The 13,168-nt window shown below is 36.4% G+C and overlaps 1 protein-coding gene across 1 annotated transcript in view; it reads left to right on the top strand.

The window, feature by feature from the left end:
* LOC138713645 (uncharacterized) overlaps positions 1-13,168 on the top strand; it is a 64,802-nt gene that overhangs the window by 30,057 nt on the left and 21,577 nt on the right. The window contains exons 2-5 of the mRNA XM_069845900.1: positions 6,012-6,042; positions 8,013-8,278; positions 8,550-8,686; positions 11,512-11,699. Coding sequence (XP_069702001.1) covers positions 6,012-6,042; positions 8,013-8,278; positions 8,550-8,686; positions 11,512-11,699 — 622 coding nt within the window. The remainder of the gene's footprint in view (positions 1-6,011; positions 6,043-8,012; positions 8,279-8,549; positions 8,687-11,511; positions 11,700-13,168) is intronic.

The following is a 13,168-nucleotide window of genomic DNA, read 5'->3' as shown; positions in this document are numbered from 1 at the left end:
GAACCTTCAGTTACAAGCCGAAGCATTGGTACGTTTGGCAACGCTGAGCGGAGGCAAAGGCGGAGGCGAAACAGAGCACGAGTTCGACGATAATTTGACATTATAGTGCTTTGGTTTCGTTGTCACATGTACATTTTCGACATTAAGTTATACAAAAGTAAGTGGATATGATCAAGACTTAGAGTATTGAGGTATGTAATTTATTACGTAATCCGAAATAGTATTTTATTTCAGTTTCAGAATACCGGTTAAGTACTTCATACAAAGACGGTTCCATTTAAAATAACTTAAACAAATTGAAAGCATATTATGTGTTCTTATTGATGGTACAAAGTTAAATAAATACATAAAGAAATGTTACCTGTATCAAAAATAAATAATTCAGTAATGCAATAACGGCGAACTTTCGCAGTACCCTATTCGCCTATTCCAATCAATTAACCAATATGTAGCAAATAAATTGACAATGTTTTACCGCTTTATGGTGTTTCTTCTCTAACGTGAAATGTCTAGCTAGGATATCATATACATTTTAATCTCATGCTATTATACAGGGTTATTGAAGAAGTTCTCTCCCGGTTCATGGAGGTGATTCCTGAGGCTATTTTGAACAAAAAAAATTATATAAATTAATGGGCTTACATTCATAATCACGGAGTTACAACACATTTTCGAAACGCGTCATAGTGAATAATATTTGGGGCTAAGAGGGATGACGTTACAGGCGAATGAAGAAAGTTACACAACACAGAGCTGCACGCATTGTATACTTCACCTGACATAATTATGACCATAAAATCCAGACGTTTGAGATGGGCAGGACATGTAGCACGTATGGGCGAATCCAGAAATGCATATATAGTGTTAGTTGGGAAGCCGGAGGGCAAAAGACCTTTGGGGAGGCCGAGACATAGATAGGAAGATAATATTAAAATGGATTTGAAGGAGGTAGGATATGATGGTAGTGACTGGATTAATCTTGCTCAGGATAGGGACCAATGGTGGGCTTATGTGAGGGCGGCAATGAACCTCCGGGTTCCTTAAAAGCCAGTAAGTAAGTAAGTCATAGTGAATGGAGCGCTAGGCATGTTTGTTGCCATAACTTAGAATGCTGCATCTGCGGGTGGATGAAAGACATCGTGTATCAGGTTAAGGTACAAACACGTGAAAAGTTGCTTGAACGCATTTTGGATGTCGTGGCGACAATAAGGAACAAACATGTGAAGCTGCGAAATGCTACACGTGCGGTTCACATCCGTGCGGACCGTTGACTTGAGATTCAGGGAGGCATTTCCGAAAATATGACCTATGCAATGCACCTACGCACACTTTAAATTTTATTCGAGGAATGTGGGATATGGTGGTAGAGACTGGATTAATCTTGCTCAGGATAGAGACCGATAGCAGGCTTATGTGAAGGCAACAATGAACCTCCGAGTTCCTAAAAAGTTATTTGTAAGTTAGTAAGTAAGAGACTTGTTGTTGTTTAGTCAACTGTCCGAAGACAGGTTGGAACCTCATAAGTGACGCCAATAAGGTGTCACTCATTAGGCAACCAAGGCAAGAGATAGGGTGGCCAGTTTCTTTCCCCCTCCATTGTATACATCGCTGAATAGTAACATATTTCACTAGTCAGGCTTAATCTCCTGCGTTCCGAGGTATTTGTTGTTTTATTTTTAAAGTTGAATATAATTCTACACTTAAAAAGGTCACTGAAATGAGGGAAAATTCCGCAGGTTACAGTTAGGGCACAAATGCAGGTATATTATATTATACTTCAGGTCTCTGCACATCTTATATCATGTATGAAATATGGTATAGTATAGACTACTATACTCTCAGGACTCGGGAGGTTAAGATGTATACAAACAATTGTTCTTCCTCTGACACATATCGTCAAGTGAGATGTACTGCGTGATATTAGGCCTAGGTGTACATATCAGCCATAAACTCAGTCAGAGGCATCTAAGAGAGGAGTACCTATTTGATAAATAAGAGCAACTACATGATTTATCAAAATTTGAAAAGTGTAAACATAAATAATATAAAATAAATTCCTTTTGAAACACTTCTAAATAAAATACAGAGGTCAAATGTAAAGGTTTTTTTACATGATTATTTAACGACGCTGTATCAAGTACTAGGTTATTTAGCATCGATGTAATTGGTGATAATGAGATGGTATTTGGCGAGATAAGATCGAGAATTTGACATAGATTACCTGACATTTACCTTATGGTTGGGGAAAACCTCGGTAAAACTCAATCGGGTAATAAGCCCAAGCGGGAATCGATCCCACGCCCGAACGTAACTCGAGATCGGCAGTCAAGCGCCTAAGCCGACTGAGCCAAGCCGGTGGCTAAAATGCAAACGTACATTACAAGATATTATTATTATTATTATTATTATTATTATTATTATTATTATTATTATTATTATTATTATTATTATTATTATTATTATTATTGGACTTAGATTTGTATAGGCACTCAGATTTATAAATACAAGTTTAGACAAAGCTGTAAGCAATGTATAGCAGACGTTGATTGTTTTTTGTTCAAAATGTAAATCAAAACAAGAAATGGTTAACACAAATTTATTATCGGTACGAAAATAATACATTAAAATTAACATAAAATTGTGAAAAATACATTAGCAAGGTTTTTAAGTCGATTGATTATATGTAGTAATTCGAGAATATATTAAAACAATTTAAAAACAATATTTACAATTCGTTTTGAGAAAATGTGGGCTATTTATCCATATGAGTGGTCTGATTCATATGATAATTTTACGAACAATTGAGGCGCTGACATGGGAAAGGTAGTAACTGCCAGAAACAAACTTTTTCAGGGGAAGCAAAAAACAAATTTATGAACACTTTCTCACTTACATTATTACAGAAACTGCTTTAAATGAAAGGCATACACTCATATTTGTGTAACATATGAAATTTGAAAAGTCTGGCACAGATTTATCTGTGAAATCCTATTTTATGAAAATACAACATTGAAATCACTTCTTAGCCAAACTGAGAATTAACGTTTTTTATACATTATGCACAAATTTTTCGGTAAAATGCATGATATTTTTCATCGAGGAAGTCTAACATAGATAACAAGTCTCTCTTTTTGGCATCAGGGACGACTGGTCTTCTTTCAAGGCGTTGCAAGCACTGCAAGTTAGTGATTGACGTTAATGACTGTCCTTTCTTAAAAATCCTGTGCTCTGTCCACATTTCAAGGTCATTAAATGACTGTCTTGTTTTTATTAGAGGAAAATCAGCTCTTGAGAGTCTAATCCAGTTGAGGGTGCTGATTTTGATAGGAGTTGTATTAAAAAACTTGTCACATTCTGCAGAAAAGTCGAAGAAATCCTCATCCTTCATCATTATTACATTATTAGGCCTTACCTCTTCTGGAACCATGGTCTTGCATCTATTTTTTCTTTTCTCTATGATGCCAAATTCCCTATCACATGGCATGTAGGAATGTTCTGAAACCAGGAATTTCAAGTCCACTGAATCAAAATGCTTCTTGGCAATAATGTAAATCAGGACCATTAGAATCATCAGATTCTTATTCTGCCCTGCACAGTTATCAGCCCATATTTGTCTAGACACCCTCTGATGTTGTAAAAGGAGTTACTACCTTCTCCGCGCCAACAGCTGTGCACATACAACTTACAACATCTAGTGACTACGTTTCCAACTTCGTTTCATTACATACGGACATACTACCTTCTCTGTGCCATTGGCATGGCCATTTACTACCTTCTCAATAAAAAAAACCTAAAAATTCGAATGTTTGGCAGTTACGACCTTTCCCATGTCAATGCCTCAATTATTACTAAACAAAAAAGATTGTTATTCCACATCGAATACGGATTGGCAGTTTGTGCAACGAACTCTGCCAAAGTTCTCTCGTGGCGGGTAATCATTAGCATAAGACCCTGCACACGTTGAAGATGATACGGATACAGAAGCTGCTCATGAAGTATCCCATGCGGTCATATGACACGTACGAAATGTTAGTCAATAAACTGGCTTTTTCTGATACCTGAATTTTCTGCAACACACTGTAGAATACTTTCTTCCATGTCAGGTGTACCAACAACTCTCATTCTTCCTTGATCCATTGTTTTTCGAGCTACTGTTCCTGTTTCGTCAACTCGACAATACACACAGACTCGAACCGGCTACTTTCTGGCTTGAGGTCTGATCAGGGGTGTATTTGAGGCCTAGCGTGCCCTGGTGGCGCCAACGTACTATTTTTCGAGGTCGAGCTGCGCCAGGGCACTTTTTTATTTTCATATTATCGTCATATTTCTCAATTATAATAAAAAGTCATAGGCCTATTTCATTCATATTTGAACAGTTTCATAATGAGTTCTGTTATACCTTATCTAGGTTCGAATCCATGTATTTTCGTTTGACATTCCACAAATATTCATGTGGAAGTGATGGTGATGGTGATGGTGATGGTGATGAAGACGACGAAGACGACTACTACCGGTACTACTGAAATCTTTTGTTTAGAAATACACCACTGGATCTGACGCGTTGTCCTTTACACCAGACTCTCACATCGATCGTTTTATTCTCAAATAGGTAGGCCTACAATAACGAAAATGAAAGAGAGTGAAACGAGCAGTGGCATGCAGTCTCATTATTTGCCGGCAATTTTACAGGTTGTATGAAGGCTAAATTTTGAAAACGTGGTTGATTAGTCCTTAACTCATCTAAAGTTTATGTGACTGCAACCTCTGTATATTTTTGTGTGACTTACTTTGTTTTGTAGTGTGATCTTTCTTTTTATTTCTATTATTGTATTTGTATTTCTGGTGGTGTGGAAAAGAAGGCCTGATGGCCTTAACACCAGGATAAATAAATAACTAAATAAATAAATAATAGTTGGGCTTCATGCAATCCCTCATAAGATCCGAAACCATCGCGTACCATTCCACAACTCTAATTCATTTTAATACTGGATTATGAAAATCAAATGTAAACAACTTTAACAACTGATAACTCGGATATTTTTCATCGGAGATCCTTAGTTCCTTATATCAAATTGTTTGTCTACAAACCACTCTATAACCAGATAAATTCCTTCGGTTGAATTCTGAAACACCCCGTGTAGATAATATTTATAGGTACGGTATATAAAAATATACTTATATATGTATTACTCGACCAAGGCCAGTTGAGTCCTGCAGCCCGGAGCCGTGGCGCTACTGCTCCTGCATTCGTAATACCGCATCGCGATAGTTCACATTACGCCCGCGGCTCCACTCGCCTTGGTCAAGTAATAGTATATTATGTATATACTGTTTATATTTATTATTTATTTTATTTATTATTTATTCATTTATCTACTTATTTATTTAAATATGTATTTATTTATTTAAATATTTATTTATCTATGTATCCATTTATCTAGTGTATATTTATCTATCTGTTCATCTATTTGTCTATTTATGTATTTATTATTTATTTATTTACCTAACCACCCAATCCACTTACCTACCTATCTATTTATGTATGCATATATGGTGTGTATGGATGTGCTCGCATTGATGTTAATTCATTTAACTTCTGTTCTCATTGTCCGAAATGTGTTTTATCATACGTGTTGTCTCCACTTCTAACGATTTCATGGTATCTTGTAGCATAGGACATATTTCGCACTAATCTTGTGTATTTAAATAGCATCGATATGATTGCATGCAGCACTATTGCGTTATTTAAGTCGCTTGTGAAAACGTGAAAAATGACGCTGATATCAAATAGAGTACAATGACGGAGAGGTTACAGATCTTCAGAAACCCTTTGTGACATATGTTGGCTCCCCACAAACTTTCCATTGGTAGCAATATATTCTGAAAATGATACTTATTTTATAGCTAATATACAACCTATTTGAGTAACGTTGTGTCCACTTAGCATATGTATAGTATTTTGTGACAAATTCTCAGCTTACTAAAATGTGACTAATTTCTTTTACTTCTAGGTGTCACTTATAGCAGGTCAAGACTATGATGGTAAGTTTTTAATAACGAAAATATATCCAATACATTTCTAGTATTATACTCGCTCAGTGACTAGTAGGTTTTGTAATACCGTAATATTGTTTAGTGAATGAAAAGAACATATTCAAAGAATTATTATTATGTAAGCAGTTCACTTTCATGTTCTTTTTTATTTATGTACTACTGTATATATATATATATATATATATATAATAAAATATTTGCAGTTGAAAGTTAATTACAAGAATAATATAGCTCTAATATTATTATATTTGACCCATTCTCTCAATACCGATATACAGGGTATTTCATAAGTAACGAGTCTATCGAAAAATTAACTGTTTTGGTTAATTTTTTCAAATGATGTTCATCCTCACGAGAAAGAACCCTTTCCAGTGCCGTACAGTCGATTTGGAAACAAACACCCCCTTTCCTCGACGCCAGAGCTATTAAACGAAAGAATTGTCAGTGTTTTAAACCTTTATTAAAACACAAATGTAAACACAGTTGTTGACAATTTATGGTGTACAATTTTCAAAATGTCTTCCGTTCTGCTGAATGTACGTGTCAACTCTTTATGGAGTCTGGTGAGGTTCGTGGCATTTTATCATTCCAGTCCATCATAACAATGTGTATAGGGATGGCCGTGTGTCATTATTCTTGGCGTATAGAAGGCCATGCGCTAGGTCATTTTAAGTCCTTGGCGTATAGAAGACCGTGCTCCAGGTCATTTTAATGAAATTGCCATCAAATGCACATTACACGTGGATAAGTGGCTTCTTCTGGCGGAGGGGGAGGAGGAGGTGTTTGTTTCTAAATCGACTATACGGCGCCGGGAAAGGTTCTTTCTCGTGAGGATGAACATCATTTCAAAAAATTATCCAAAATGGTTAATTTTTCGATAGACTCGTTACTTATGAAAGACACTGTACAGTATATCCACCTAGTAGGTGCTTCATTTATTAAATTACAGAAGAACTTCGATAATCAGAACTTCAATAATCCGAATGCACAACCAAATATACGTACTTCAGTTCAAGTAGAGTAATTTCATATGTTTAATAATCCGAACTACCGCCGGTTCCAATTAGTTCGGATTATCGAGGTTCTACTATACTGGGTGTTCATTTCAAAGTGTGTCATGACGTCACTGTTGTTGGGTCACCGATTTGAAGCGCGTTTCAGCTTATATGTCAGAGAAGTTGCCTATTATTTAAGGCGTTCTTCAATCTGAACTTGAGAACGTGTACGGTATGACTTGAACGTCGTAGCAACAGATGGCGGTCTGTACGGTCTATGTGCTACTATAACCTCTTTCGAACTGTGTTTTGCGCGGGCAAGTCGTACGCAGGTTATTTATCATCGGTTGTGTACGGCAACATTCCACAATACAAATCAAATGCTCCGTGTCCATGTTGACCGTCGAAGTTGATGTCAACAAATACGTAAGTAATCGTCTTAACCCTCTCCCCATATCCCGACAGTAAGAAAAAACTCACCTCAGTACATGTTTCGAAACAGTTCACATTCCTGCCACTACCGGAGTTACCGTACGTATCGGTAAGTACTCTTCTGAATGAACGCCGTACTTGCCAGGCAACTTCTCTGACATAAGTAATACACTTCTGCGGAAGTGTAGGAAGATTGAATTCTTTAGGCTCATCGACTAGCCATGTGACGGCATACAGCGAGCCATGACACACTTTGAACTGAACACCCAGTACTCATATACGAAAAGAAAAATATTTCTTGAACTAACTAATTCTACACAGTAGTTGTCACATACTACCACAATACATAATTGTAACTTTATACAGATAATATAAGATTTGAATAACAAGACACGAAAAGGATACAATTCAGACTGACGATCCTATAAAACATGACAGTATTACATTAACAAAGTCGAACAATATAACTTAATAAGATTCTGTAAAATTTATTTGCTGTCAGGACTTTACAACGATCTTAATTTTTCACAGTGTCGGATGTACAGTGCACATTTGGTAGCAACAATGGAATTGATACGCACAGACACCACGGTCTAGGTGCTGCGAAAGACACAATTGCAGCAAAACTTAGAAAGCCAGAAGGTTTCAAAGGATCTCCTATCTTTGCTGATGATCGTCAAGTGGATCCACTTACAGACGTTGCCTGCCAAATTCGACCTGATTTATCAGATTCAGAAGAACTTGCTTATGACCTCCTCATCACGGATTTCTCAAGATGTGGTGTCCTGAAGAGAAATGTAAGTTCAATGCGAAAATACAGTATTTCTTAAATGAAATTAAATAATAAATTTATCTTTTCTGAAACTATGGTAACAAAATTTCTAAGCAAGTTTCTAATATCGGATAACTTCAGGAACACCAACCACTTTTACCTTGACCGTTAACAACAACTACACTCTTATTGCTAACGTACTCTCAGTACTGGTACCTAGCTAAGTTATGTAATTTATGAATTACTATTATACCTGAAGCTGTTGGAAAATATTGATTAAAAGTTGTATGTTTCAGGGTTTTGTGCATGTTCGCATCTGGTTCCCGCAGTTCCCTGGCGTTGTAATGATGTCTGACCAGGAATTGATAATCATGTGCAAGCCACCAGAACCTACCATTATTGAGAACAAAGCTGCTGGATTTGCTGGTAGCTTGTAAGTAACACAAACATTTTATTAACTCTGAACATAGGCCTAACGCAACTCTTTAGCATGGAAGGGACAATACATGACCTTTGATGTTCTAAAACAGCGGTGACCAAAACTCGAACGGCAGTTATTACACGCGAGAGACATTCTATGAAGTAAAGAGACGGGGGAGAGGTACATGGCATGAAAACTACAACCAGTGGTGGTTCGTGCACTAACATTGAGTTCTTCATCAACCCAATAATAAAAATAGCAAGCTTTGCTGTATCAGTAATGCCACTACTGTCATCAAGAACCAATATATATATATATATATATATATACATAATTTTTCTTGCTTTTTTAATATTCCTCATGAACACAATCACAAATCTCCTGAATTCTCTTCTGGATATTTAGTCGAGAAAGCGGAGTTTTTCAAAATTAATTAACAGCTGCTTTCATTGGACAAATTATTTCAGCCACCTTGATCATTACGCTTTTAAAAAACTCTCCTCCGTTGGAAGGCTTAAGAGAACGAGCTATTTCGTTCGCCACTAGATAGCTGGCTTCCTTACATTTATTTATGTCATCTTTCTCTTCACGACGATGATTTATGGGTGATTTCAGTTCTTGGAGTTTTATTACTACACTAGCACGTAATATTCAATCAGTTTCTCTATATTATTATTACCTACTACTGTTGCTACTGGTAATGCTATCGGTATTGTTATTAGTATTACCATAATCATTATTATTATTATTATTATTATTATTATTATTATTACTACTATTAAATCAGTAACAACCACCACCACCACCACCACCACCACCACTACTGCTACTGCTACTCCTACTGCTGCTGCTGCTACTACTACTAAAAAATCAGTGACTAGTAAATAACTGATGATAGTCATCAAAAGATTAAAAAAAAATTAAAATGGAGATATAGCGTAGTCTAGTAATTATTATTTTAGACTTCAAGGGAAGATGTAGCACGTATATGAGAATTATGGTAACACTTGCTCAATAATGATAATAATAATAATAATAATAATAATAATAATAATAATAATTATAATAATAATGATGATAATAATAATAACAATAATAATAATAATAATACCTGTTATGTCTGTGTATTCAGCGTAATGCCCTGTAATGTCGCTTCTATATACTACTACTAATTGAACAGTTGAGCAAAGCAACATATTACATTTTCTCCGACAAAGCAGCGAATAAATTCCTCTTCCCATTCTGTACGAAACCTTCTGTTCCTGCTAGAGACAGAGAGTTTTTACAGCAACATGGTACCGACACTGCTTACCTTCAGTACGTGAGCGAGACAGAGAGCAATGTACAGGAAACTCCCCTTACTAGTATGAATGTCTTTGATTACACGATGCAATTACGATACCCAGTTTGGTCACAGCTGTTCTAAAAGAACAGCTCTCTCCCTTGAATTATTATTCTTTTTCTTCCTAGGCCTAACAGCAACTCTTTAGCATGGAAGTGACAATGCATGATCTTTGAGGCTCTAAAAAAATACTTCCCTCTTGAATAATTACACAGGCCCGTGGTGAAAAAAAAAACTTTTTTAAAAACTTCTAGTTCTCCTTTATGTATTTTTGTGTGCTGAAGCCAGAAATGACATAAAATGGCATATCACGTACCACTTTTATACGAAACTATATTTTATGTTTCATAGTATTAATATGCTGGTGTTTTCGCTGCACCCATAACCCAGTGTTCTAATGTAACATTTTGTATTAACCTATTGATGAACATCAAAAACATAATCTATAAGGTTGTGTGATGTAGAAAATGCAAGTCCTGAAGAGTTTACCAGTTTAAACTCAATGATTTAATAAGATATTTAGGATTACCCAAGAAAAAAATCTGAGCTCTTACGCTCCAGATTAAAAGAAACGAATTTGCTGGCACCAGGAGTACAGGAGTACAGGAGTAGAGAATAGGAATTTACTTCCTACTTTCCACAAGAGCATGCCATAGTGTACTGCAGTGATATTTATGGTTTGATATAAAAGTTTAATGTTCAGTACTAAGCGCATACTCAAAGCTCGATTAATCGATTAAATTCAAATCGTTAATCGATTAAATATTTTGATCGATCGACAGCACTAATAAAAATGTCAATGCATGTTGCGGAAAAATGGTAGGTGATGGATAAAATCTGAACCCAGTTTTGGATTCAGCATCCCAAGAAGCTATAAATATTCAGACTTGGCCCGTAGAACAAAATAGTCGGAAAATAAAAGTACAGTAGTGGCAAAAAAAAAACCGGACCGACCCTTGTAGCTGATTTCAGAGCCTTGTTCACTCCAGAGCACGATAGACTGGTAACTAAGACTTTCGTGGTTCGAATCCTGCCTGGGAAGGAAACATTTTTTTGTTCTTCATTCAAATTTATTCCCAATACTTTTCGATTGCCGGTAAAATTCATGTTCTGGGAATAATAAGTTAATAAAGTAGTAAAATATCGCTGCAATCGAAAAGTATTGGGAATAAATTTGAATAAGGAACAAAAAAAAAGTTTCCTCCCAAGACAGGATTCGAACCACGAAAAGTTACCAGTCTATCGTGCTCTGGAGAGAACAAGGCTCTGAAATCAGCTACAAGGGTCTATCCGGTTTTTCTTGCCACTACTGTAGATTAATCCTATTTCCTTACTTATTAAAATATTTTAGCTTTCCATTTTCTGAACAGAGTGCCCATGTATAGATCTAATTTAAATAGTGTCGTGATAAACTGCATCCTTGCCGGACACCAGTGTTAAATTTAAAACATTTTACCAATTTTTATATGTAGGATACCGTATGCTTCTTTTTCAGTCCAAACGGTGCTCGCGTGTCGGGAGTGGTGGAGGAAACACCTGGACGATTAGAGTATGAAGTGGCTCTGTACAAGGAAGCACCTCCCACGAGGGTGGGTAACAATAGTAACAGTGAGTTGCCTGTTGACCAAGCAGTTCCTATAGGAACAAAATTGCAGCTTCGAGCCAGGATTAATCCTGATTCAGGTACGTTAAAACTCCAAACATATTTACTAATAACAGTTAAAAATACTTTGAAGTTATACAAGTTCTTTTTTTAACTTGACTCTTGTATTATAAGAGCATTATAATACTAATTTTGGAAACATGATAATTAGAACTGAGTAGTAGGGGTGAGGTGTGACACTTTCTTGCCGTCACAACTCCGGGAAAAATCGCTGTGACAGATAATAGCGATTTTGTCACTGTGACTTTTGTGTTCGGATGATTCTTGGCGGTTGTGAATGTTGTAACGCCATGGCATTCACAGAGTCATTCATTAAATATGATGGCAATACAGGCCACATTCCTAAGGGGAATATCATCTGTTGTAATTTAGAAAAGCTTCTTGTTGCTGCAAGTCCCATATTCTCTGGGCACTTCAAGTCTTCAATTCGTGGCCATTTAAAAATAAAATCAGGAATATAGCTGTTCTTTGCAAGGGGAATGAATCCGAACATTACAATTAAAAGGCATAGTAAAGCCCGTAATGTACCGAACACAATCTTCGTTTTGAGACCCAACTATTACTTCTAACTGGTGACCAGTGATATGTTCAGTATTCTCTTTCACATATTCCATAACATTTGATGTCAGAGATTTTATAGAAATCAGTAATGATGGTTAAATTGTTAAATTCTTCTAAATTAATCATCTTTACCAATATGGAGTATAAATTAGCACTATATTTAACAAGTAGATAATATTGCAAAATAGGCAACATATTTGCAACCAAGACCTCTTCAAGTGATATCTCTATCCAGTGCTTTTGCTTCAGTAAGGTCTCATTTTATAAACCTATGGATAACTATCACCATTTAATACGAGAAAAATTCGTTCCGGCACCGGGAATCGAACCCGGGACCTCTCAGCTCTACACGCTGAGTGCTCTTTCCAACTGAGCTATGCCGGGACACGATCCACGGTGCCGGCCGAACTCCTCTCGTAATGTTTTACGGCCTTACTACCTGCACTTTAGACCATGTAAGTCATACATGCAGGAGCGCATATTTAAATGACTTTTATGGCCATATTCAACATCAGTTTGTGACAACTGCTAACAGTTAATACATCACATATTCATTATATATGAGGTCTCGCCTACCTCATTGAAAAAAAACACACACGCACGCACCCGCACACGCACACACACACACACACACTGGCTACTTCATAGTAGTCGTGTAATATTCAATGAGGTAGGCGAGAGCTCATATATAATGAATATGTGATCTATGGATCAACAGTTGACTCTCTTCTGATAAAGGAAAAATTTACAGTCCGTTCAAAACAAACCAAATGACCTGAAAATGTACAAAAACTTGCCCAGATATGTTCAAACAACTTTAACAAGAGCCAGAACAGGTCACATTGTCACACAATTGTACCTACACCGATTTAACCTTTCTGATACTCCTACTTGGCTGTGGTGTAATAATCATGATGAAGATCTGGAA

The sequence above is a fragment of the Periplaneta americana genome, chromosome 14 (genome assembly GCF_040183065.1).
Source record: "Periplaneta americana isolate PAMFEO1 chromosome 14, P.americana_PAMFEO1_priV1, whole genome shotgun sequence".
Taxonomy (NCBI): domain Eukaryota; kingdom Metazoa; phylum Arthropoda; class Insecta; order Blattodea; family Blattidae; genus Periplaneta; species Periplaneta americana.
Note: the sequence above shows the minus strand (reverse complement) of the source record. Positions and strands in the feature narration are given on the sequence as shown.